Here is a 27,315-nt window from a genome sequence, read left to right as displayed (position 1 = left end):
AAATTGCTAATTTAGATTGTTGCAGAAATACAACATTATATAGATTATTACTTCAACTTGCAAAGATACTGAGAGAAAAGACACTCTATATCCTCATATTTGAAAGTGCTGGTGATAAAGGGTCTGATCAGTCATTCATCGCTCTAGACTGCCTGAAGAGTGTAGATGCATGAATAGCAGCCTTCTTTGGGTTCGTTGGGTACACCCAACAGTGTAATCAGTAACTCAACTATTCCTTTTCTGTAATGAACAGTGGTATTATTATTTGAATATTTAGAATATGTAAATAATTTTAATTAATAATGCAAAGATTTTGGGAGCATGATTTAGAGTGCTGAGTGCAGTTTTCACTCTCTCAGGGCCCGATTCACTAAGGTAAATTTAGACGAAAGTCTAACTTTACGACTTTCGGTACTCACAACTCGTAAATGCCCATTGTGAATACCGAAAGTCACCCCTGGTTTTTTTGCTTTTTATTTATTTTTAACTTTCTGGCCTCAAGCTTATCTGTTTCTCTACTGTCCACTTCCCGATGTTCAACCCTCACATTGACTTCGCTCCTATGCACTCTCCCCACCCGCTCCATTGCTGTTCCCCCAACTCTCCCGTCCCGTCAACACAAAATGTTTTTTATTTTAATGTTTCGGGTGGGCCTACCTGCTGCCATTTGATACTGTACCTCTCTTTTTTCAAAGCTCCGCTCAGCTTTTGAGCATATATATTAATTTTACTTAAATGTTAGTTGCATTAAGCTGTATGCAGTTCATGGATAAGTACCCTCTCTGTGCCGCTACAGTGTCCCGATGCTTACACATGCATGGAAATCATTGTGCTTCTTTCATTTTTTTCCAGTGGTGCACCTTTATTTTTGAAGATATTTAATGGGAGAGGAAAAAGCTTTGTCAAAACCAGTAGGTTCAAAATCAGGACCTATTGTCTTAGTCAAGTATTGGTTGTTCAAGAAACTTTAAAAGGGATTCATGATTTGATTGAGAACGCGCATGCAGAAAAATAAGCAAACAATGGGTGGATATTGTAGTGTTTATAGGCAACCTGCAATATTTGTGAAGGAGAAAAATGTAATTTTGCAACCTCCTAAAGAAACTTTAGCTGCCTTGGTTTATTGGGTAATAGATTATTGATTGAATGCAGCGATCTGTTAAATCATTTCTTTAGTAGTTTCAAATTTTACAAATCTCACGGAATAGGGAATTACAGCCGTGTACAATACTTATGAATACTAGGACATAGGTAAAGATGCACTGTCTCAAGGTGTTATGGAAACACAAGTAGCCACACTGCGTAGATTTACAATAGATGAAATATCTTACATCATACTGTTTTACAGCAGAGGGTCTTCTACTATTCCTGCAGTGATGCAGGAATTGATAAGAAGTTGTGTTGACTTGCATTCTATAACATATACGGTACCTTTCCTGGTGGTCTCGAATGGACTGTTAGGGGAGCTATCAATCTAATCAGGCTTACAAGTTCCACAGGAAAACTGGAGGAGTGTTTCACTTGGGCATTTCGCTACCTGAAAGCAGTCAAAATGACTATGAAAACCCAGCTGATAATGGGGAATAACATGAATAAACACTGATTCCAGAATGCCATTCCCCATTCCAGGAGGCAAACCTTATGCCCTGATACAGGTGCAGGAATTTTCTGTGATTACCGCCATAAGGCACCTAGTGTTACTATGACCTCTGTAATGGGCCACCTCCTTTGGGCCCTATGTAGTGTGCCACATGAGGCTCATTGCTACCATCATTAACATCAACATTGTCATATAAAGCTTTTCCATTGATCTGTCTGTCCCCATTTCTCTCACTGTATCATTGCGCAGAACTATTTTCAGTGCAGAAAGCCATGGGCACTACTTTGTGTCTGTAATCACAATCAATTGTCATTTTTATTATTTTTATTTTATTATTTACTGAGTTTTATACGGCACAAACTCGACCCGAGGGCATCAGAGTGCTTCACAGAGGTAGCAGCATATACTTGAGACACATTTGGAGTAAATATAGATACATAGCGACAGAAAGTAACAAGATATATGAGGAATTGCAAAGCCGAATTACAAACGGGAAACAGCCTTTACAACAAGGGGGCATATTACCAAGCAATAGCGATAATTATCGCTATTGCTTGGTTAGAGACAAAAATTTACCGCTGAGCTGCGGCGATTTTTATCGCAGATAAACCTTGGTATTACCAAGGTTTATCGCAAATGCGATAAAAAACGGCCGCAATGCATGAATATCGCTGAAAAGTCCGCGATATTCATGCATTACCGAGCTAATGCTCTTAGCCATGTTATCCACCTCCCATTGGATAACATGGCTAAGAACTGCTCAGGGCAGGTGTTAGCTTTTGGAGATATTCGCGCTTAGCGCGAATATCTCCAAAAGTTGGTAATAGGAGATAGCGATGTTAGCGACTGTTTCCAGTCGCTAACATCTTGGCACGCCCACTTTGCATGTCATTAGTGATAAATATCACTGACATGCAAAGTGGGGCCCAAGATGGTCGCTATCTCCGACTAGCTGTCGCTAACTGGTGTTAGCGGCAGCTAGGTAATAGGGAGATAATTTTATCTCCGCTTTCTTGGCTTTTAAAGCCAAAAAAGCGGAGATAAACCCCCTTGATAATATGCCCCAAGGTTTTTACCATGTTGTGACATAACCACGCATTTTTAAGCACGCATATTTTGATAACATGTGTTTTTGCAACAGATGCCTTTACCACACATTCATGGTAAGTTGGGTGGGTGTGGAGGGTCTCCCCCCACAAATACATTGTTTTTAAATGAATAAACAATGCATGGTAATGGCATCCGTTGTAAAAAAAATACACGTTGTAAAAAAAAATGCATGATAAAAAATGCGTGGTTAAGGCTTGCGGCGAATTTCCCTGCATTGTTCCGTCGAACAACCACTACAAATGATACATTCTGAAATGTTGAACACTTCTTCAGTACACCTCATGTCTACTATAAATATGCACTTCAAAAATATCAACAATATTCTCCTGTACAATGCATTTAATTCGAATTATTGGAAGTTACAAAAATCTCACCAGATCACACCTTAGATGCAAGTATGGTGAGCTGGCCCGATGGAGGGGTGCCCTCTGAATGATACTGGGGCGCTCAGGTATGAAGCAGCTGCTTCTCCGGTGAGGACCCCCAGCTCCTTTGCAAACACAGGCTCCATCCATCATGTCACAGTGGATTACCTAGAGGAGGGTGGTTCGTCCACTGCCGAGATATAATGGAGCAGTATTTTACATTCCAGTGGGTTTGTGAACGGCGGCCTCTTTAAAACTGACAGTCCATATGTTCATGGTTGTCCAAGCATAGCACCCCTCACAGCTCTGTGCATCCCCTGCCTTATGAATGAGCCGCTCTGTCTCTTTCCGTGTGACTGGCGTGCATTGTGCTTTGCAGGGCTGGTCCTCTTGTCTGAGACTCCATCAGATCCCTGTGGAAGGGTGAAGCAGCCCACTGCATGATTACACATGCTCTTTGTGTACAGGATAAAAGCTGTATCTGGTGGCCCACGCGCTTGCACTGTTAGGAAGCAGAGGACATCATGCACAGTACATGTTGAGAGGGCCATTCAGCCTATCCGGGCCACATTTGAAACTTTGATTTTATACAGGGTGATACAGACTTATGTTTGGTTCTCTTTCCTCTGCTCGCCAGTCTTGGCTTCTATCATGACTATCTTTATAGCACTTACAAGGGAAACTGCTCATATATAGAGGGAACTTGGTAAAAAGTTGTGCTCTTGCTGAAAACTGAAATTGGTGCAATGTTGTGGAAAAGAGTAGTTTGAATTACAGATTACTTGATGTTCATTTCAATGGCAAAATTGGCAACCAAAGAGCACTCTGTAAGAGAATGCCTAGGGTGTTCTTTTTATGCGCTCCCGGTAAGAAAAGAAGATAAAATGGAGTTAAGAAAAGTTGGTGTAAGACTGTGAGCTCTTTTTTGATAAACATCCATCTTTATCGTCATTATTTTGTGCGCAATAGCTCTTCCCAAATAAGAGGTACTTCAACTGAATTTGATTGAGAAAACAGTAACATAGCTTATATAACACAACAGTATCTCATCATACCACGTTTTGTTGAAAGCATCAATACAAATTAGAACATTGGAATGTTGAGCGCTCCATTGAACACAATAGAGTGCTTTGGGCTTTTAATGGCTGGTAGAAACCTGGAACGTCAACATTCCAATGTTTGTTCACAGGTATTGCTGTGAACAAAGGCTTCACGGAGCCTGAGAGGATTTCATTCCTCTCGGGGTCCTGAGGCCTTTGCTTTATTATTTAGAACATTCTGCCTTTAGAGCCCGTAGCGGGCTCTAAAGGCCAATAAAGGCCTTCTCCCTTGTAAAGGCCCTCGCTTTCGGGCCTTTAAGGCTGGAGCGGGCCTTAAAGGCCTGCTACATCGGGCTCTAAAGCTGTATTAGAATATAGCAACAAGTAAAAACAAGAGAAAAAGATAATGTGTTCACATTATTTGAGGCAGTAGATTCCTACCGCATAACAGATTTCACAAATTACTTTGCCCGGCTGTCCAGTTTATCATAGGACACCCTGTGGTAGACCATTGAACGAAACTTTGAGAACTTTCGGACATATCTACATGTTAGCCCAGGTCAAGACTACCATGTCAAGGAAGACTAGTAGAATTCACTGCATACTTTGTGTTATATGCAGGAAGCAACTGACTTGTTTCAGCATTCATGTAGGTGTGGTCTGATCTAACTTATTACCATAGACAATGCCAGCTTGGCTCAGAGCTTAATAATGAAGAGCTTCCATGTTATTCAAAATTCATTAATCAATGATTCTAGATCCAGAGGTGACAGAAGTGCACATGGAAGGCTCACAGACAGACCAACAAACTCTTTGATCCTTCCTGTGACCAGAGGCCGCATATACAAGCTTCAGTCAAAGAATTATGCAAAATCATGAGTCCCACTCATTAATGCCCAACCTCATCAACTCTCCTACTCCCTAAGTATTATTTATACCTTGAACTTTCTTGTGGATTCCTGGTACTAACATCTCCAGAGTTATAAATGGGATCCCTCTCCCCCCAGCCAAGGAAGTGACTGGGCTAAGAGGTATAGATTGGAGTGACATCAACATAGTTGGCGAAGGAAGGACAGCAGTCTTCCCACAATATGAAAGTGGTTTGAGGGTCAGGTATCTCACTCTTAGAGTGAGATACCAATATTAAGCGGGCCTCCAGATCCATCCTCTATGACACACAACGTTACTGTGTGAAACCCACCAACCCCAGCGTCCACTTACTTCCCAATCAAAGTTGGCTTCTTTTAACGCAGTCCTTTGCACGCTGGTGTAAGGTCCAAACCTTTCCCCGACTTCAATCTTCTTTTTGGCCCAGATTCCCAGCCCGGCCCCGAGGACAGAGGATTCTCGCAGCTCGAAGGCGGCAGGGATTGGAATGTCATCAGGAATGTAGACAGGAGCTTCGTAGGGGGATCCTTCCTTGGGTGTGAAGTCCTCACTGGTGGGAAAGGGGGACGGTGGTCCAACAGGAATGGGGGACATGATGCTGTCTTCTGTTTCTTCTTCTGCGCTTTCACCAGCGAGGACATCCGGGTCAGCTTCATACATATTATTTACTGTTTCACTGTCACCTACAGAGAAAGGAAAGTAAGGAACAGGTAAAGTTACGAAGCTAACGGAGTACTATCTTTCCATCAATAAGGGATCAGTGATGATTTGTTATTGGAATAGAACACTTAATTATGGAAATGCTTGTATTAAATATCACATGATAATAATGACAGCGTTTTAGACATTATAATATAGCGAATCAGTTGTAGTTTGACAGATGGCCATTGGAAGTCCTTGTATCAGACATTACTTAATTCGAGCCTGTGGTTCCCGGTGCTTGGCACCAGCACTTAATTGTCAACACCGGTGCTTGTGACAGCCTGCCACAAGGTGGCTAATTTAGAGATGACCACAACAACAGTTAATTGTTGGTTAAATATTCATTAATATGACTATTATCTGTTGCCCAAGCGAAAATTATAGCTTTAGGGGCCTATAATAGTACAAATTGTTACACTTGTAGAAGCGTGATGGTTGGTAGTTGTGTTGTTACTGTCACTGGAAGCATGGCAGTGGCCATGTGTGGTGCAAGCTGCAGTAGCCTCCTGACAAGAGTCCTGGCACTTATGTTTTTTACAAATTAATCACTAGTATTAAGATCAATGCACTGAACACTAAGGGGACCTGCTGTTGTTAACAAAGATACTACAGATCCTGGCATTGAGGTAGCATTGGTTCTAATGGTCTTTCTGATACTGGCAGCAATGGCCAGGAGGTGTGCAGATTTCTCTCGTACTGGCCATGGCGGGCATAGACAGTAAAGTTACTGGACAGGTGTAACAATTGTACCAGTGCCTAATTTGTAAAACAGATCAGTGAAGTCATGTAAATAGTTTTTAGGAGTCCACAATTGGAACTGCCAAATGCCTGGGCAGATAAATACCAAGGCTGTCAAATCTTGTTTCATTGGCCACTCTATGCTACCTGTCCCTTCCCCTCACATCTTTGGGAATCTTTTTCATCCCTTCTTTTCTCCTGTTTCACAGCAATGAATCATAGGAAGAAACATAATGGCAAACTTCTAGAGACTTAATATACAGGTATACAGGTATGTGTGATTAGACGCTATGACCCTGCTAACGAATTAGGAGTAAACATATGTAGAGATACTAGGTAGCCCGAATGATAGTTTCCAACTGGTATTTCCACACATTCTTACTCCTACTCAGGAGCGGCCCACGCAGGTAAGAGCGATGGTGCAGGATGGAGGGGATGTTGTCGCCTGTCGAGTCCCCCATCCCAGCGCTCTGACCTGCACAGGCCGCTCCTGCTCCTAATACAAGTTAAACCTATTGGAATGTGGAATAAGGGCGGTAGTCGGAGGAGGGCAAAGGAATTGGGGGAGGGAAGGGGAAAATCAGTTCTGACAGGGTAGAGCATTGAATGCCCCCAGTAGCCACAGAAAAAAGTTGGGGTGGAACCAAAGCTTCATATGACCTTACCTTTACAATTATTGGACGGTAAACTCTGGTCTGGTGTTCCCTCACACAGGGAATCCCGCCCTGGGAACTTGGGACTAATTGTGATCAGGCAGAGCAGGATTCCATTTGGGAATTCTATTTCACTTTACTGACAAACAGGGCCTTTTTATGCAGTAAAAAAGGCATCATAAGTTACCACACGGTGGCGTTATGAAACTTGAGGGGGCCCCCTGCAAAGTACATGGAGGGACGCCACTTCTGGCCTCACTCTGGAGCTCTCAGGCCAGGGAACTGTGCTAAGGGGGCCCCATAGAGGTCGGGGCTCCTCCACACTGTGGGGGCAGCGGGGGCCTTTCTTATGCCACTGCAGTCTGGGCTCTGTTGGATACCATGTACATTAACACTCTGGCACACCAGTGAATGATTCGCGCTATAAGTAGAATATGTTGTGTGGCTACAGAACATTCTGCGGGAAACCTACGAGCTGTGCCAATGATTGTTTATTATGTGTTCGTTCATGAGACATATCCTGTATTTGATCTGACAATTAGGATTCGGAAGTCATATGTTTGTTTTCTTTTTGCTCCAGCGACTTCTAAAAAATGTAAAACCTTAGCTGAATCACTGCAGTTGAAAGCAAGTGCTCTGCCACAGACATGAAAGGTGCTGCCGACTTCAGTGTTGCAGACTACGTATTTCCACTTAACCTCAAATGTGTTTGATTTTTGCCACAAACCAATACACAAATGCATTGCAAAGAAATTAAAAATATGGTGTTCGTAGAATGACCCAGCACCCCTACTTAAAATTCGGTCAAGGTATAATCATGATGCTCTTTAGGATGAGCTAGTCAAAAGTCAGCTCAGTGGGGTGATTGGTTGCTGTTCATATCTGTTTTTAACAAACCCCTTTCATGGTTTAAAGGTATGACTAGTGCCAAGCTTTAAATCACAGTTCTAGAGCTATTAGGCAGCGGCGGCTCCTCTGCAATGGCGCAGGAGCGTCGCCCTACTGCCTGGCTCAGAGGCAGGAAATGAAAAATAAAACGGTGTTCTAGCATTGTTAGTTTTCATTTGCTGGCTCTGAGCCAGCGCTGTGGGGAGGGGCAGGGCCGAGGCATGGGATGGGGAGAAGGAGTGCTATGTGCACTCCCTAAGTGCGCATATGTGTTTGGACGTCTGCCGCAGGCCGGCCAAAACACACATGCACACCTAGGCTTCTCCAGCCCAGCTGCATTGAACAGCTGGGCTTGAGAAACCCCACAGACTCCATGGTCTGAGCGGAGCATCCTTCCAGCTCGCTCAGGCCAATCCCTACGCTGCTCTGCAGCACGGGATTGGATGGGAGTCTGTCCCAGGGGCTGCTGCGACCAGGAAGAGGAGAGGGGGTGATGCGACGTGGGAGGTGGCAGCCAGCTTCAGGTAAGTTTGTTTTCTTAAAATATATTTAAAACTAATCCCCCGCAACTCCTGCGTGATCCAACCTGCGTTCCCTCCACCTGCCAGACCACCCTTTCTTGGTGCCCGCCGCCACTGCTATTAGGAACCAATGAGTCCAGCTAATGAGCCACATTCAGAGGGTGATCTGCTGACACAGCATAAAGCCTTTATCTATGATCAGACATTCAAGAGCTACTAACTGCTAAAGTTATGCCACTTGAGGGACAAGCAGTAGGTGCTAGATCAGTTCCAGAACTACTAGTCTATTTATTGGTGACTTTAGACTCCAGCTGGAGCAGTAACTGGTCAGTTGATCTGCATCTAATGCCCTCTTTAACACACCTCACTGAGAAGCTCTGGTAAGTGGACTTTGGAACTTTAACTTTAGACCCATTTTTTTACATGCTAAACCCATCATTCTTCTGTAGGGGCAGTGCTTAATTTCAGCCGACCACTTCCGGTGCTTAGTTCCGTCACTTGTGTCAACATCGGCACTTACGAAAGCCTGCCACATGGTGGTGCTGTTTGTGTAATTTGGAGATGAGCACAACAGCAGTTGTTTATTAGTTTAATATACACTAAAAACTACAAATATATGCCACTTAAGACATTCTCATAGCTTTGCGGTCCTGGAATAGTTTAAATTGTCACACTTGTAGGAGTGTGATGGTTAATATTTGTGTTAATATTGGCATTCGCTGCATTGGCAAGGGCAATGGGCGTTGCAAGCTGCAGTGACCTCCTGAAGATGGCCATCGATTTTCTTTTTTTACAAACTAAACACTGTGTAGTGGACAATCGTAGTTCGATTTTGGGTGGTGTCATGTTTGAAGTATTTTTGGTGCTTTGTGTAATGTGTGGCAGATTCTCGCTTGTCTCTGCTCACTTCCAGTGGGATGCCTTCTCCTTAAGCTTAGGACTGCAGTAAAACTAGGAGGAAGGGAAGACATAGCCGTTCATACTTGGTACATTGCATTTTGTGGCCATTGACCAGGGAACTGTAAACAAAGCCAAAGTAAAGGGACAGAGACCTACATCTTTAGAGGAAGGCTAAGAAAGCAAAACTTGCCAGAATAGAACAAAATGTTCATAGACTCCAATGATATTCAAATTGTAGCTCATTCCCATGTAAATTATGTAAAATGGTTTGGGGTCTTATTTTGAAACTAAAAGGTGCTAGAATCTTCTATGTGTTTTGTTGTTCAGTAATATAACTGCCCAATACCTTTTATACATCAATAAAGGCTTATGGGCAGATTTAGAGTTGTGTGGGTGTGTAAACTGTCACAAATTAGAAAGAGTAACCTGTCTGCCATACTCTCTGTCCGCCCGCTTCGGAGACAGGCAAACCATGTGCTTTCAGTCGATGGAGCCCCTGTTAGCTCCATCGACTGAAAACTTACTTCGATGGCATGACAGAGTAGGGGATGTCGTAGTAAAGCTATCACACCACTCACTCTAATTAGAGCAGATGGTGTGAGGATTTTTTGTGTGGGACAATTACAAGCAATATTGACCCCCAATCATTGGGAGAAAAATCCCTAGGTTATGGTCATTATTTGTTTTTGTATTTCAGAGACAAACTCCTACTTTGGGAGTTTGTTTTTGATAAAGAAAAAAAGTTAAATGTTTGGTGAACTGCCATCAAAACCAGCAGTGTCTATCCACCCAACATTTCGAACCTTGAATGGAAGCACGTGACCGTGGTTCCTTTCAAGGTGCTGAGAGGATTTTTTGTCCAGCAGTCAAATCCAATTTTGACAGACAGGGTACTGTTGGGATGGGGGTGTTAATGTGGTCTGCAATCCCAACGGATGCTGCTCTGACCATATAAGGCTAAATCCTGCCCTCAGGGACTTATTTAGTGTTTTCGAGATGGGACACTCCATAACAAATGTGGTAGATATGCTGTCCGCAATATTACAAGTACCGTAGGTTATAATTCAATGGTAATTTATTTAACTGGATATTTGCCACGTTTGTGATGGAGTATCCTGTACCTTAAACCTTAAATAAGGTCCTAAGGCTTTCTCTTAAAGAAGTCTGGTAGTTGGTGTAATAGCATACTTGGTAAGCACTGATATGCAGGGTGTAGCATTTTCCTGGTGCGATAATCCCTTTCTTTTTTGAGTTTTGCTGCTCAGTATGGTTGGTAACTTTCTGCATAGGGTTCTGTTCACCTAATTACAAAAGTATTTCTCTCTTTCCAACTAGTTTCCACCGTTCACATACCCGCCAGGTTTTTTCCAGGCCAAATGTGAACAGAGATAAGATGTAGTCTGCCTAGTTTGTAATTTCAAATATGATGTAAAGTTCCATTTGTGCCCAGGTTGAAATTGGAGGGTCACTCAGAATGAGGGCTTAATTTATTGTTTTTGATCAATCTACCTATGATTGGTTATTGAGTTTATTGTGTATAGTTACTATGCCATACTGTATTTGAGTGCTAAACCTACCACCATCCCCTGGAGTAAGCTTTTGCTACTCAACCAGGCTTCTTCTAACTAGTTGTGTACAAAGGTAGCAGCTTGGTTATTCATCTGAGTGTAGTAGTGCGGAAAGACTAGTGTAAGACAGTGCCCTCCACAACTCGCTCTTCATTAATCGCTAGCTACCCCATGACTTACAGAAAAAGTCTATCAACTTTGCACCCATCATTCCAATGCAATAGTGACCGAGCAGTTCCTGTTTTCCTAGCCCCACATCCGTGTAAGCATAATGTTGTTTACATTGGATGGTACACACTGATGTATTTAAATATGGGGTGAAAGAAGGTAAACATTAATTTTGGAGTTGGCCAAGTTTGGAGACAATGGATCAGCAAATGTGGGTAGCAGCTTTTGCCTGGAACACAGTTCTATGCAGATTTCTGGTATGGCTGGGGATGGAGAAGACGAGGGACGAGGGAGGCAGAGGTTGGAGCATAGAGGGGACTAGAGTATTGTATGTCACTATGACAATGTTGTTCATGTATCAAAACTATCAAAATGGAGTGGATGTCATACTAGGATCACTCTGAAGAAGATTGTCTTAAGAACCTTAACAGTCATATTGGATCAATGGTATATTTTTAGCGATCGACGTACTAATAGCCAGTAGCGTCATCATCAGTCCGAATCAAAAAGTGATATGAAATAACCTCCAGCCCAACACTTCTCACATGTAATAAAACAAGGGTAGGGGTAAGATTAAAAAAAAGAAACAAATGTATAGACGAGTGTCTTAGCCATCCCTCACATAAACTTATACTTTCGGGCTACAAGCTTAAGCCATACTTGCCATACTTCAGCCATGCAGGTAAATGGAATTAAGAAAAAAAATATATATTCACCTTAATGATTGATGCAGTAGATGTGATATTATTGTCATGAACTTGGAACGGAGCAGAGATTTGCCATAGTAATACCATGAAGGAAAGTATTGAGTTCAATGTTATTGGCTGGTGTGTGGCAACAGATGTGTCAGAGGTGTGGACTCTCACCTGGAGGGACGCGAGGTGGTGCTAGTCCAACCGCTGCCACTTGTTTCCCTTACTGCAGTGGGTTCTGTTTCTTAATGCTGACAAGGGCTTTGGAAGCTGCTTATCTTTTCTATTCGGGGCGATAGAGCTGTGACTAGGGGACGTCTCCCAGATGGGACACGCTGTTGAATTTTGATTTGAACGCACTCCAGCACGAAGGGTGCACCCTAGAGCACGCTGGAATTGAATATTTAGAGAAAACAGAGTGTGCAAGTGGGACAATTATTCGAGAATGCCGTCTCTCACATTGAAGTTTGTTAATAACTGCAGTAGGCTGCCCAGTTGCCCAATGATGTATGCAGCAGTGGGTGGCAGAAAAATATGAATGGCAGAATAACAGAATATGGGATGAAGAGAACGGGCTGAAAATCCCATAAAATACAAAATACACAACTATAATATTAGAAAAATCAAAAGGTCGAAGTAAAACGCCAGACCTAGAAACTTAGCTTTGCAACTTTGGTCAGTCGCCCACTGAAGAAACCAGCTAACACTGCTGAAGCAAGTCAGGGAGTGTTTTGCATGTATTCACAAACAGGGGCTGTATTATGGAAGTGCCCAGGGTTTTCACACCCACTTTCCGCACCACCAGGGCACTTTTGTATTACAGAAGTGAACGCAGACAGTTGTTTGTCCACTTCTGTAATACCAATAGCGCTGGTGCAAATAAAGCACCAGCACTATCTTCAGAGGGCGTTTCCTTGCTTGCATGGGGGCGTGTCTTCGTGTAAATGAGGGAATCCCTTTGCCTCTGCTCCCACACCGTATTATAGATGCCGGTGCAGAGGCAAAGAAGCAGTCAGGAGGCTCACTGACATTGCACCACCTTTTGGTGGGTCCCCTGATGGCAGCCCACTGGTGGGGAAAGAGGGTCCTATGGAACCCCAGACATCCCCTTGCATGCCGGTGCAGTCACTCACTGCACCCGCCTTCAAGGGGATCTCAAATCTCCCTTAAAAGTGCAGGCGGCTTCCCTTTGAAACACAGCTGCTCTGTTTATCATGTGAATGAGCTTGCTCCCCCAGCCTGCGCAAGTTCGCGGCTGCCCTGGGAGCTGCGCATTCCATGTAATAGGGTGCACTTTCCTTGTTTGCGCCCAGCACACCTGTTTTAAAGTGCACCTGTTGCAAATAGGAAAAGTGCGCCCCAGGATGAGGAGGTAATTGTAGATCATACTTAAATACTGTAGAAAAGGTGCTCCTCATTTGATATCTGCTAGGTTCATTTCAAACGCTGATTAGTGAGCGACCCGTGAGTAAATGCTCACTTGAACAACTTTGCTGCGCATCAATAAAGATTCCCGTCAAACGCATACTAAAAAAAGCAAACAGTGAGGCTACTGGAAGAAACAAACACCCAGTGGCATAATTCTCTCACAATTCTTCTTTCGATGACATAGAGAAGTTTTCCGAAAACAAACAAACTTTGCACGTCATGCAATCTGTAAATGTACCACACAGTCTGTAATCCTGAGGATGGCCCGCGTGCACGCAAGCGAGGCCTCAATTACCACATGGTTGTTTCCAATCACCCTGCTGGAACGGTTGTGCCAAGAACACAGCTTATTTTTACGATTTTGGGAGGCAGTGTTACACAATAGCCAGTTTATGTTGCTACTGATTGTGTTTATTTTGTGGTTGAGGTGGCCGGGTAATGACGAGGAGCATGACCGCATGCCATTCTACCAACTGCGTCTTAAATCAAAATGGCCACTAATTGTACTCCTCTTCCAAAGCTGCGCATTGTGGGGTAACACACTGCAAATCTATCAATACCCCCTTGCAAACATGCGCAGAAATTGTGGATTCTGGGTCTTTAATCAGCAAAATATTCAATTTTTCCCGCCAAACAGCAACCCAAGATCTTGTTTTCCGTTTTTCAGAACAAATTTATGAGGACTGTCTCCTGGACAGAGAGAGGGCCATATTAGCCTAAACGGAAATGATCAAATTTCTAAAGATACCAAAATACATCTGAAAGTTGCTAGAGATAGAGTCAGTAATGAAATGTTATCTCTAATTGGCTCCCCAAGTCCACAAGGCGTATCAGAGGTAAGGGCTTTTTGAGAAAATATCTTTAGCTTGATAAGTTAATTCGTAAAACTTGTTTTGTAGTTTTAGGCAAATAAATATTTCACACACATAACATGGATGCAAAAGTTGTTCCAGTATTTCAAGGTTTTACCTACTCCCCTATAAATTGTAGGGGGCAAGCCATTTAATTCTTTTTTTATTTACTCAAGCAATCATATTTCGTGCTGATCGGTTTCCAAACGTCTACCCTCCCATTCTTATACTCACCACATGCTCAATCACTCCAGTAGTCATTAAGTCATAATGCACTTAGCTATGGAGTAAATCTAGAAGTAAAGGTTTACACCCCTCCCGCCTTACTCCTGCAAGGAATCTTTCTCTATGCCTGCCTGCGTAAGACTCACGTGTCGCAAGGCGACCTCCACTGTCTGGGAGCAATCAAGCCTCCCCAAAGTATTCTCAATCACAAAAAATCTGAGCTGGATGCAAAGGAAAACACATTTATCTTACAGCACAAGTAGCTGATGTATTTTAGGAACAGCTTTGGCTATTTCTCAATTAACCATGTGGCAGCATGACTGGGATCTGCTCAACGGTAGTTTCCACTATAATAACTCCTGCAACAACCACCTCATTGTAAGCTGAGGCGAAATCAGAGGAAGTCCCTGGGTGCATATTAATGTCCAACCTCTGATGTAATTAGGGAGGGGGGGGGGCCAGAGGAGTAGCTCCCCTCAAAAAAACAATATTACAGTTTTCGCTTGAGCAGGAAAGGTCTTTCTCTGCTGCCAAGCAGGGTCCCTCAGGAGATCAGGATATAACAACATGCTCACTCCAAGGGCACAGTACATCTCTTTTATATCACTAGGAAAAAGGGCCTCTGTTTAACAAAAATCAATCTTCTCCATTTTTGATGCCTCAGAATGGTTTTACTTTCTCTGTGTTGTTTTCTCTAGGCTGTCATCTAAACCCTGAGCCAGAGAAGAGGAGATGACTGGATTTCAGCTGTTTGTATTTCCAGTTCCATTCTCAAAAGCTGTAAATTATCCACACACCTTACGATTTACAGCAAACCAGCAACCCCCTGTAGAAACAGAACACAATTTTAGGTAGAAAAAACACTTTCAGATGCTTGTGCTACGAGTGGTTGGAGACCCTACTAGTGTAGTTCAAAAATATAAAAAATACAGGCTTACCAATTTTTCTCCAAGGTTTTTTAGGTAGAGAGTACAGTCTATAAGCATTCTAAGGGGCCTATTAGGATGCTCCACCCCAGAGGAGGAGGGACCGTCCGCAGGGGCAGCGGCGGTCCTTCCGTGCTAATTAGGATGTGACCGCCACCCTGGCGGTCACATCCTGTATTTTAACATTGCGGCGGGTGCTGCTTGAAGCAGCACATGCCTCAATGTTAAAAAATGCATGTTTACCTTTGCATGCACAAAGCTGCAGGCACAGCGTGGTGCCTGCCTCTTCGTGCACGCAAAGGCAGGGGGGTACCATAGGAACCCCCCATGTGCACCCCCACCACCCCTTCACCCCTGGTGGCCCGCAACGGGCTCCCGAAGACAACACCGTATGCCTTTTCACGGCGGAAATGCCGCCATGGAAAGGTATAGGACCACCGCTATCCTAATATGGCTGGCGGTGTCTGATAGAAACCACCAGCCATGTTAGAGCTTTTCCGCCGCAGTCGGAAGGCGACCGCGGCGGAAAAGCGGCGGACTGAAAATAGATCTCCCAGCCATCCTAATCTGGCGGGGGGTCTTTTTCCAGTCCGCAGCGGATAATCCGCATACTCCGGGCCGGCGGTGGCTTCCGCCGTACCGGAGGATGCGGATTACCCGCAATCATAATCGGCCCCTAAGTACATGTTTATTAGTGTACTGCCTAATCAGGTCCTCATTACGAGTGGCCTCTTAGTTGCTCTGTGTTCCATGAGAATTATGGGATATCCAGGAACACCAAAGATCTCTTAACTTTCATCTGGAGATTTTGGCTGCTAAAACCAGCAGAAATATCCAGGTGAAAATTGGGGTAAAAATGAGCAACGACTGGAGCATCTGAAGTTGCGGACTCCCCAAATAATACCTCATTTTTTAGTAGACCCTCAGGGTCCAACTCATACTGGTGGTGGAGATGCAGCTGTAAGTCGTTCATGGGTTAAAACATCCTCATTGATGGAAGAGATATTTAATTTAGACTGTCCAGCCATGAGTGGTGCAGTGAATGCGCTCCTTGTGCCACCTTGGTGCTACAGTAGGTATACCGCCTATGTTAAAATGAGGTCCTAGGTCTTTGGGACGTTGAGAATATGTAGCTTGCAACTGTTGGTTTGTCTAATAAGCAGGTTCTAAAACCTGCACTTTTTGTATTTCTGTTTAATATTAGTATAAATCATGGCATAGGAAATGCTACTTTTACTGCACACCTTCCTTTCCTCACATACAATTCTGGGATTTGCCCTCATAGCACCTAGTAGTATTACACAACTGACAAAGGGCCCATGCAGACTACCTCTTGATATTAACTTGTATGTTTAGGGGTCGCCTGCTGTGGAAGTGCTAGGAAAAGCTACCTGCTATAGTACCTACACAATGGCCTTCTGCTGCCATCTTCAGGAACTCTATAGGTGTTAGGTGGGGTTAAGGAACTGCATAGAACTTTACTCCTCTCAAACCAGGCATGTTCACGACTCTGCATGACTTTTATTCCAGCCACCGTACAGTACAGCCCCAATTTCATCTCAATATCGCTTCTGACAACAGAGATGTCAAAATATGAGATTAGTCTACTTTTGAGTATTTATCGCAAAAAGTTTAACCAATGGCGCTCCTCTGCTAAGGCGGAGGAACGTCGCCCCACTTCTCGCGGAGCAGTGTAAAATAAAAAATAAAATGATAATAACATAAGGTATTATCATTTTATTTTTCGCATCCACTAGGTTCGGGCAGGGTGGGACTGGGCTCTTGTGATGAGGGAGGAGAAGTAGTTGCAGCACTCTAAAGGGCGCATGATGGTTAGGCCTGACCATCTTGGTCTGGTCAAACCGCCATGCGCACTTTGCATGTTCTCCACCCAGGCAGCATTACAGCCTGGGTGGAGAACATGCCCAGGCTCCCATTCCCCATCTGAGTTCCAGCGGCGCCCAGACCAATCACAACACTGTATTGCAGCATTGTGATTGGCTCAGGGGAGCCTGGGTGCTTCCTTCTTCCGTCCCGAGCGGAGTGATGACATGGGGGGACGGAGAAGAGACATGTCGATCAGGTATGTGAATTAAAAAAAAATGTCAAACCTCTCCCCACCCACTTACTTCCTCCCCCGCCATCCCCGTACCAGCCGCCACTGAGTGTAACTGTGAAGCAATAGTAGCGTAGTCCGAGCTAGCAATACGTTTATTATTTCATCTTGCGAGAAATCTTAAATCCGGGCAGTCAACCAGTTGTCTCATACGCTGAAGGTTCTCTCTACTCTGAAATGTGAGTTGCGAGGCTGTTATCACTCACCCAGTGTCTGTCTTTACTTCAGGTCACAGCCTCTCTTCATTCAATGGGACTTCTCCATTGTGGCAGAAGCGATTATCCCTCTGATACCCTTTCTAGAAAGTTCATTGATGTTATTATGATGCTGTGCAAAGGACAGGGTTGGAGTGGTCTGTAGGGCAATCCGGCAGTGCCAGTTGGTCTGAAAAGACAGTGTGTGGGCTGTTTTTTGGATGTTTCTCTGTCTGTTTTATGATCCGGCGGGCAGGTGTTTACTGCTAATTTTCCTGATATTATCACAAATGTTGCCTGCAACAAGCACCCACATACCTTGCAAAACACCGATACAGTGTGCATTTACAAGTTCAATAGTTGCAATTGAGGGCCAATTTATTAGCTATCTGATTCATTAACGGGGTGCTTTTATTATGTTACCTGGGCCTAGTCCTAGACTGACCCTGGTAATGGTTCTAGACACTGGCAGGGTTGTTCAACTCTATGACTTCTTTTAGACTCCTAATTTGCTCCTGTGTTCTGTAATCTCATCACCACTCTAAAGAGGTCCCACTGGACCAAAGGAAGCCAGCAGAACTCACTCTATACTCTCAAGGATGGGTATTTAATATGCTCAGGGACAGATACACATAAAGATTAGTTGCAGTTTACAAATACAACACATGAAACATGCCCTATCAGAAGCATGGTACTTACCTGCTCAATCACTTTGACAAAGTGGTCTAACAGATACTTACACACTCTTATTAACCTTTGCACATTTCATGTATTGTCAGACTGAGCAGAGACAAATATAAAATAAAAGTGCTCATTACAAATGTGACTTCAATCAATTCAATTATTTAATCAGGATTTATAAGGCACGGATAATCACGCGATAGGGAATCCAGACACTTGCAAGTCTTACCAGGTCTTGAGGGCCATTCAGAATTCCAGAAGTGAGGTGATAGTCCGGAGTTACATGGGGAGGCTGTTTGCTGCGGTGTGGGAGAAGGAGCGTCCTCCACGTCTGCTTTGGTAGATGCAGGGAGTATGAGCAAGTAAGAGAGAGCCAGAGCATAGACTTTTTCGATGGTTGGTGGAAGTTCAGGCAGCGGTTAATGTAGTCGGGTCCTTGGGTGTTTAAAGCATTGTGTGCATGGATCATCAGCTTGAATTGGCATCTCTTCTGTACAGGGAGCCAGTGGAATTTCCTGAGGTAGGGTGTGATGTGGGTTCATCAGGGAAGGCCGAGCATGAGTCTGGATGTGCAGTACTGTATGGTCTGAAGTCTCTGTAGGAGGTGTGCAGCGATTCCTCTGTAGTGGGTGTTGCCGTAGTCCAGTCAGCTAGTGATGAGGGTCTGTGTCACGTCTCGTGTGTAGGGTTAATCACTTGGAGATCTTTCGGAGCATGTGTAGAGTGAGGAAACTGGTGGAGGAAATGGCATTGATCTGTGATTTCATATTGAGCTTGTTGTTAATGATCATTCCGAGGTTTGTAGTGTGGTTGGAGGGAGTGGGTGCAGGTCCTAGGTCTGATGACCACCAGGAGTCATTCCATGTGTTGCTGATGTTGCCAAAGATCAGTACTTCTGTCTTGCCTGTGTACAGCTGCAGGCAGTTGTTCTTCATCAAGTCGCCGATGAATGCCATGCATCTGTGGAAGTTGGTTCTGTTGGTCTTGGAATCGTTGGTGAGTGAGAAGACTTAATTTGAGCTTGAATTTCCAATCCCCAAAAGGCCCCAGAGCCATGGGTATCTATAATTAGCAGAAACTCCTGATGAAATATTGTTTGTGGAATCGATGTTGCTGCATTGACTGACTCATGCTTTTCAAACTTTTCTGCTAGGTTTTCACCTGAACAGTTCACGATTTCAGAATGCTAAATCTCAGGGTGAAAACATTCAAGCCATGGTGTTCCAGTAGCTGTTGTAATCCCAATGAGGAGAGTAACTCTGACTATCTGATCCATCAAGATTACCAGCCCGATATAATAAGGGCATGCAAATTAAAACTACTCAGGTTATAATTTCAGAAAGGATCTAAAGACTCCCCTCTTCTGAAAACATTACATCTCTACGCAATATGAATCACCATTAATGAAGAGACTGCATTTGAAAACACTCTTGAAACGTATTCTTAGTGCTCACATCCATGTTCAATGCTCTATTGCTATTTTTAGCTAGTCCCATACTTTATGTCTGTAATCATACCCACACCCAAAAGTAAATCTGACTATTGATTGTAATGGAAGTTGAGGTAATGACCGTGGTCAATGTAATGACCAGGCCAAAGTAGTGGTCAGTAACTGTAATAGAGATGAGGTGAGACAAAAATAACATCTTATTTGCTACAATATTTGAAGAGTATACAATGGGAAAGGCTGTGACACTGTTCATTTCTAAACTTTGCATAGTATGCATCAAGTCAAACACAAACATAAGGAAAACTGTGGAACTGACATCGGAAATGGGCTATATTATCAAACCGCTGCCTAAGGTACTTTGAGGAGCATAATCCTAGAAAAACTATAAAAATAGTTCAGCTTTATTGCACAGATATATTTTCATTTCATACCTTATGACTATTATGGCTTGGATTTCTCTTCTTGGATTTAGTCGTTCATAGGTTTTATGAAACTGGAATTGGATTGTAAGTATTGTGATTGGAATTCTATGGTCATATGACCCTGTCGAAAACTTTAGAACAACATATGCATATTATTTTTTTAACCACATAATGTATAGAACTAAGAGCAAAGCTACTGCAGTTCTTACAGTGCTGCCACAATTCCACTAGCAGTGACTTAAGACTCAGAGTACCTTCTGGGAAGCACACCAGAAAAAACAGCTCTCGGAAAAACCATTACTTTTTTGCAGAGTAAGGTTTTATAACACGCCACAATTTAAAACCATTAAAAATCACTCCTCGCTAAATCCCTATAATCAGATTTTATCCATAATTCTATTGATCTTCTTTCTTTGCAAATAGTAATATTGGCAAAATGTTACATCTGAGCATAAGCTTGAACACTGACTAATCTCTTTGGTATGTTAGAAAAACTCTATTTAAATTCCTACGTCTTTCCAAAGTCATTAGGGCAATTCTATCCACATCCTTTAAAATATATTCACCTCTATTACATAAACATACTCCAAATGCTAAATATAGGGCAGAGCTACGCACAATAATTCATGGTGGTTATGAGAAAAGCACAGTACTTGCGGACATAAGTGCTTTAGCTCAGATTTCACTACTGTTGGGATATATTGTCATATTTCATGTCTGCCAGTATATTAGAATTGTTGGCTGGATTATTCTGGCAAACTTTAGTCTAATACCACAAGTGGATTTTTATAACAATATGTTTAATACACTGTGTTTATACTGAATTAAGCATTACTTTAAATTTAAAGCTCAATTTGTAAGAGTATGCATGACTTTTCTTTGGTACTGCCTTTCACCCCAGGTTGCAATATCCGCAAAACACTTGAAAATTGTTACTTTCGTTTCTTTGAGTTATGGCTTAACTACAGCTTTTCTAACAGTTTTTCAAAAACGTGACCTTTTTTTTGCAAGGTGAAATACAGTTAGAGAGGACAACTATTTCTGCATCAAACTTCTGGCGCTACCAGAATATTGAGACTGGTTGTCAGAAATAAAAACTCAATATTGACATCACAACATTTATAGGTAATGCTTTATTTGTAAAACTTTCATTACAAGCTGTGGCAACATTAAAATCCCACTGAAGTAGTGATAAAAGGTGCATAAACTATCTAGGTCCTGAGACATATTCTTAAATGTCACATAAGGAAAAATATTTTTTTAATTGACTTTTGACAGTAAATTGAGTTAGTGTTATGATTAGTAATAATGGCGAATAAGAAGTGGTAGTGTGCAGAAACTAACTTTCCCATAACTTTCTAACTAAAATTGAAATGAGTGGGCAATGACGATGATTTATAGCAGAAATTACTTACAAGGAAATGATAATACGAATGTTGATATCACTTGGATTGAAACAAGCTATGGACATGTGGGAAACAATTGACACAGGTCTAGATTGGCAAAGTGTTTCGTGCACCTAAATGCTACCTATTTACACAAAAAAACTAATTTACAATCGTAAATGCCACAATATGATTCACTGTATCATAATTTGTGGAATTGTGTGATAGGAATGTGCACTTTTGATCGAGTGGATTCTCGCATCACTGTTTAACACATTATTGTTTCCAATTTACCGTTGTAAATTGGGGGCGAGGACTAGATAGGAAGGTTCCAAAAAGGGCCACACGTATGCGCACACACAAACACGTGCATTTTTAGGAATCCACATTCCTCGTTCACATAGTTTCTCATCCTGGAAACACAAACTTTTACAAATGTAAAAGGAAAGAGTGAGTTTCTTACTGGAATTGTGACTGGGTGGGAACACCACACTATTTATTAGGAGAGAGGTTTTTTTTCTATAGAAAACCCTTTTTTCCAGTAGAAAAATAATTGTGCAAATTCACATTTCAGCATGATTTACTCATGCAGATTCTTTCCTCATGGAGGATTCCCTAGTGGAGAGTAATGAGTACACATTCTAATGTGCTATCCTCCTGTAAGTTTAAGAATGTCATACATTACATCGAGTTCTCCAGCGTTTCACTCTGATTCCCATAAAAGTCGGGCATTTAAACCAAATGCAGAAGTACTTTTCCATGTTGAAATTTCTAAATTTTGAATTATGAGTTTTGAAAACAAGCTCAGCGTTTTTAAAGGGCATGAAACATGAGGGATGTAGGATTTCATCATACACAATAAAATAAAAATGTGATGCTTTTTAAATTACAATACCGTTTAATAACATATTACAGCATGACTCAACGCAAGCTACGTAGCATAACAGAGACATTCAAGATGACTGGATGAATCAGTTGTTGAAATTTAGTAAGCAAAGAAAATCATAACCCACGAGTGGGCACATAGGAGGCCAGTTATGAAATGTACATTGCAAGAGTCAAAGTGCTTAAGATTCAAAATTTGAACAGCATAAAGGGAGAATGAACTAATTGTAGTCAAATGAGTGAGGCCACTGGTGACTCAAGATATGGAAATCAGTTGACTTTATAAAATTACCCAATTCTTATTTGTGCCTGTGTCACCAAATGGACAAGCAAAGATAAAAAGGATATTATTGAGCTGATTACCCTGTCGCTAAAAAAGACAGCCAAAATATGAACTCCACCAGAATGGAAACACATAAAGAGTTTAAAAATGTACAACTAAGTTACTAAGTTGAAGAATCTAGGCAACATCCGAGGTTTCCAGAAAAAAACAGACGAGTCATTAGCAAAACAACTAGAAGGCATGTTCTTTAAAGCAACAATAGGAGGAAAGACTTTACCCAAAAAGGGGAGAACAAAGGACATCATTGCTTAGTGCCACATGGTAGCCTTAACAGAAATTTACTAGTAATGACAATTTTAAGGCCCACTTCCATGAGAAACATGACTTTACTAAGACAATGGCCTCTCACACATTTGTTAATGTCAGTACACTCTTACCGAGAGAAGCAATGTCTTAGAAATCTACTTCTGAATGTTTAGTTTGCAATCGCTGACATAAATAGTATACGTTTGCAAGATTTACTCAATAAGCAGTGCTAAATGACATGCATTGTGGCCTGACAATGAGTACCTCATAAAAAACTATGCACCAAAACTTACAGGTATGAGAGCAAATTCTGATAGGCTGGTTGAACAATATTACATAACAAGTGCGAGCAATGAAAAGAAGGCCTTTGATATCAGTTAAAGCCCTTACCAGAGTCATTCTTAAAGATCCATCCATTGACCAAATGTTCAAATAACAAGTAGAACAAAAAGAACAAAAAGGGACATTAATGATATCTAGACCTAGTCACCTTTAATTGAAAAACCAACCAGGGGCTTTGAAAAAACATCAGGGCAATCTAATTCGCTTTCTTATAGAGAAAATTACTACAAGTATATTCAATTATAAGGATGTAGTTTACTTGGTCATACTCCATTTTATTGAATAGTTAATAATAGGACACATAAAAAACAAAGCATGAACCCATTGATTTCTTTTTACCCGAATTGGACAAGTAATTAATATTTCATAATTCATATTTTATTTTATTATACATGTTTTATGTTTGTTTATTAAGCCTTGCTAAAATAAATGCATAACTTTTGGAGGTGTGACCCACATCTGAAATTCCAGGAGCAAGTTACAATTCAGTCCTAAGTAATAGTGGCGGATTGCAGAGGGAGTGCTGCGGGGTGGTCAGGCGGGGTGGGGCTGTAGTGGACTCTGACGTAAGACGGACAGGAGTTAAGTAAGTAATTAAAAAATAAAACGGTTTACCTTGCGCTCTCTGCATCGCCCTGGTGATGCAGCGAGTGCAAGGTAAATGGTTTTATGTATCGGGGGAGGGGCAGGGTGGGGGTGGCTGACTCGGACATATGACGGACAGGAGTTAAGTAAGTAATTAAATAAATAAAACCATTTACCTTGCGCTCACTGCACCTGACGATGTAGCGTGTGCAAGATAAATGGTTTTATTTATTTAATTACTTACTTTATTCCTGTTCGTCGTATGTCCGAGGCCACTACCCCTCCACCCTGCCCCTCCCCGCCCCACCGCCCTGCAGCACTCCCTCTGCGAGCCGCCACTGCTGAGTAAGTTACACTTGCTTAAAGGAAAACACATGGTAATTATTATTATTATGTATTATTCTTTTTTTTTCTTTTTTTTTTTTGAAAACCTTTATTTAACATTTGCACTCAAATACAGACCCGGGCCTACAACCCCCAGGGCTGGCCGCTAAGGAGTTCAGTACAGTATCACAATCCAACTTCAGAGTCATTGTCCCTGGGGAGCATAGTAACTCAAATTACTAAGCGCAGCGGTTGTAACTGCAGTTCGATGCGGAAACAGGATAGGAGGTTTTCATTTTATGATATAAAATAGAAAGGATCAGGTGTCGTACAGTGTCTCGGATCACAAAAAGGGGGCGAGCAGAAAAACGATGTGTCCACACCAAGTTCGCTACCATGTAAATCAACGGCGCTAAGACATGCGACATCAGGATAAACCAGCACATTATTAATATCTACACCATCGTTATTATCCGCCCCACAGCACCAAAGCCCCAGAGAGGTCAAGGCACAGATGTAGAAATAAGGATGTAGAGAAAGCCGAACCCACTACACTAACCCGGAAAAAGAAAAAGAAAGAAAAGGCCAGAGAAGAGAAGAAGAAAAAGAGGCCATAGAACAAAGATAAAAAACGAAATACCCACCCCCACGCCCCCCACCCTGCACCCCTGCAAATGACTATGGCCACCCCCCACGCAGCGTGCCTGTCGCCCAGCAACCAGAGCCCGAAATATAGAAGAAAAGGGAAGAAAAGAAAGGAAAAGAAACCCCACTCGAGAGGGGAAATCGGAGGAGGGCATAATACTACGGACTCCCGGTCTCCTTCCCCCACCATAGCCAACCCTGCCCCGGAGTCCATTAGGTCAATAAAACAATCCCGTCAACCACAATCCCACAACAAGAATCTCAACCCTGGCCCCTTCGATCAAATGTACTGGAGTCGTCAATTAAGGGAAGCCCTTTACACAAAATGTCACAAAAGTCGGCAGAACAGGAGCGAACAGATGTAGATGGCTGGTACCACTGTCGCCCCTTCCCGTCTCCGAGGCCAAGCTTCAACTCATCCGCCATCTTGAAAGACCGATGGAGGAGGAGAATCGACACAGTCCAAGACAGCACACGGTGCAAAGTAGATGGTTCCGTAATGGGGACGGCATGTAAATGTTCCGAGGGGTACAAAATCGAAGGTTCCAACGGTTCAATTGGGTGTCCAGGCACATTACAGTCAGGTAGATCCACCACAATAGGGGCAAACACTGTTTCCAACGCCGGGTCCAAATACACCTCCGAAGCATCCATTGCAAAGCGGGCTGGTTGCCGGGTCACAAGCGTCGAGTCAGGGTCCGGTCTCAAGCCTGTGATTTCATCCATCGCAGACAACAAACTGCAAGTCCGGGCTTTGATAGTGCCCTAAAGCGCCATAAGTGCCTCCAGCACCGTCAGCAATGACGGGCCAGGTCGAGCCTGCTCCGCTAAACTCCTTTCGTCCTCAGGCATGGTGGTCCCCACGGAGAGGCGCCTTCTCCGGGGTAAGATTAGGCGGAGCAGGAACAAGCTAGGCGGGACCAGCGGTCAGCGAGCAATGGTACGCAGCGAGGCACCGACCCGGGGGGATCGGCGATGTGAATGCCGGACCCCCGGTCAGGGACCCCCACAGCACAGTACCGTGCGTCACTCGTCACCTCACCTGCTATAGGGCACCAGGCCGCTGAAGTAGCAAAACAATAAAAAAAAAGTCCGAGTGATCCAGAGACCGGACCCAACCGCATTCAGCAGCCCGTTGTTGTTCAACTCGGACCCGGCAGGGCCAGCACTAGAGACCCCGGCTTCCCAGTTGGGTTAGGCCTCAGTACGGTCATCGACGTATCTCCGCTCCACAACGGCGGAGAAACTCCGGATTACACCACTGGAGTGTGGGTCGGATCAACCACACGGATCCGGTTCAGGTAAACAGGATTATCAACAGGATAGTGGAGCATAGGACGGAGGTCAGCGGAGCCGGGAGACTATGCAGCCATCTTGGTTGGTGTCGTAGCTCCTCCCCATTATGTATTATTCTTATTATTATTATTATTATTATTATTATTATTATTATTATTATTATTATTATTATTATTATTATTATTATTATTATTATTATCATTATTATTATTAATATTAGTAGTATTAGTAATAGTAGTAAAAGTAATGTTAGATAGTCAAAGGTGTAGATTGATAGACAAAACAACAGACTGATGGATGATGGATGAAAGGACAGACAGGCAGTTAGATAGATGCATAAATGGATAGATAGATAGATAGATAGATAGATAGATAGATAGATAGATAGATAGATAGATAGATAGATAGACCTTTTAAAAAAATGAGTTATCCCTGACTTACCATGATATAAAATGAGGTTGAAAGCAAAACATAACAATACTATTGGAATGAAAATGACCGCCAAAGCTTAAGCCCCACCAAAATGCAAATGGAAATAAAGTTATACAGTGAGAAAAAAATTACATGCAAGAATCTGTGTTACTGCACCAATTCCCACATTAACTCCTTAATTCCAGGAATTTTATACGGTCAATGTACTCCAGGAACTACCTAGAGGATTTGTCCACTGTGGGATAAAACTGTACCACTTTCAATGGCATTTCATATCCTTCCAGTCATAACGAATTACTTAGCCACTCATAATGAAGGCCTTCACCTCATCAATCCACCCTCTCTGCTGTCATTCATTTGGGGATGCATTCAGCCTGTTCACCGGAAGATAGAAAGAAAAGAAGAGTCAGGACCACAAACGGTTTGTGGGCCTCACTCGCCTTTTCCCAGATGTTACACGTTGCTGGAACCAAAAATGTTCTTGCTGTGTGCAGAGCTTTGTTCAAGCATATATGGACATCTTGGCTACAGCTAATGGTCTTGTTTCACAAAATGTGGCCACACATAAGTGATGGATGCTATCTCCTAGGCAACTGATTCACAATCAGAACATGTAGAGGGAGATGTTTCTCAATCACATACTCTGTCAGATCATAGCAGTGGATTTGTACTTATTGCTCTGTTATTTACTGTATCTGTTTAACCA

General features: G+C 42.7%; 1 protein-coding gene across 1 annotated transcript in view; it reads right to left on the bottom strand.

Annotated features, from left to right (window-relative positions):
* Positions 1 to 27,315, bottom strand: part of PRDM16 (PR/SET domain 16) — a 1,072,267-nt gene that overhangs the window by 638,066 nt on the left and 406,886 nt on the right. The window contains exon 2 of the mRNA XM_086921555.1: positions 5,337 to 5,686. Within this exon, the coding sequence (XP_086777681.1) occupies positions 5,337 to 5,686 (350 nt within the window). The remainder of the gene's footprint in view (positions 1 to 5,336; positions 5,687 to 27,315) is intronic.

This window comes from Lissotriton vulgaris, chromosome 5 (assembly GCF_964263255.1).
Source record: "Lissotriton vulgaris chromosome 5, aLisVul1.2, whole genome shotgun sequence".
Taxonomy (NCBI): Eukaryota; Metazoa; Chordata; class Amphibia; order Caudata; family Salamandridae; genus Lissotriton; species Lissotriton vulgaris.
This window is presented reverse-complemented; position numbering and strand designations above follow the sequence as displayed.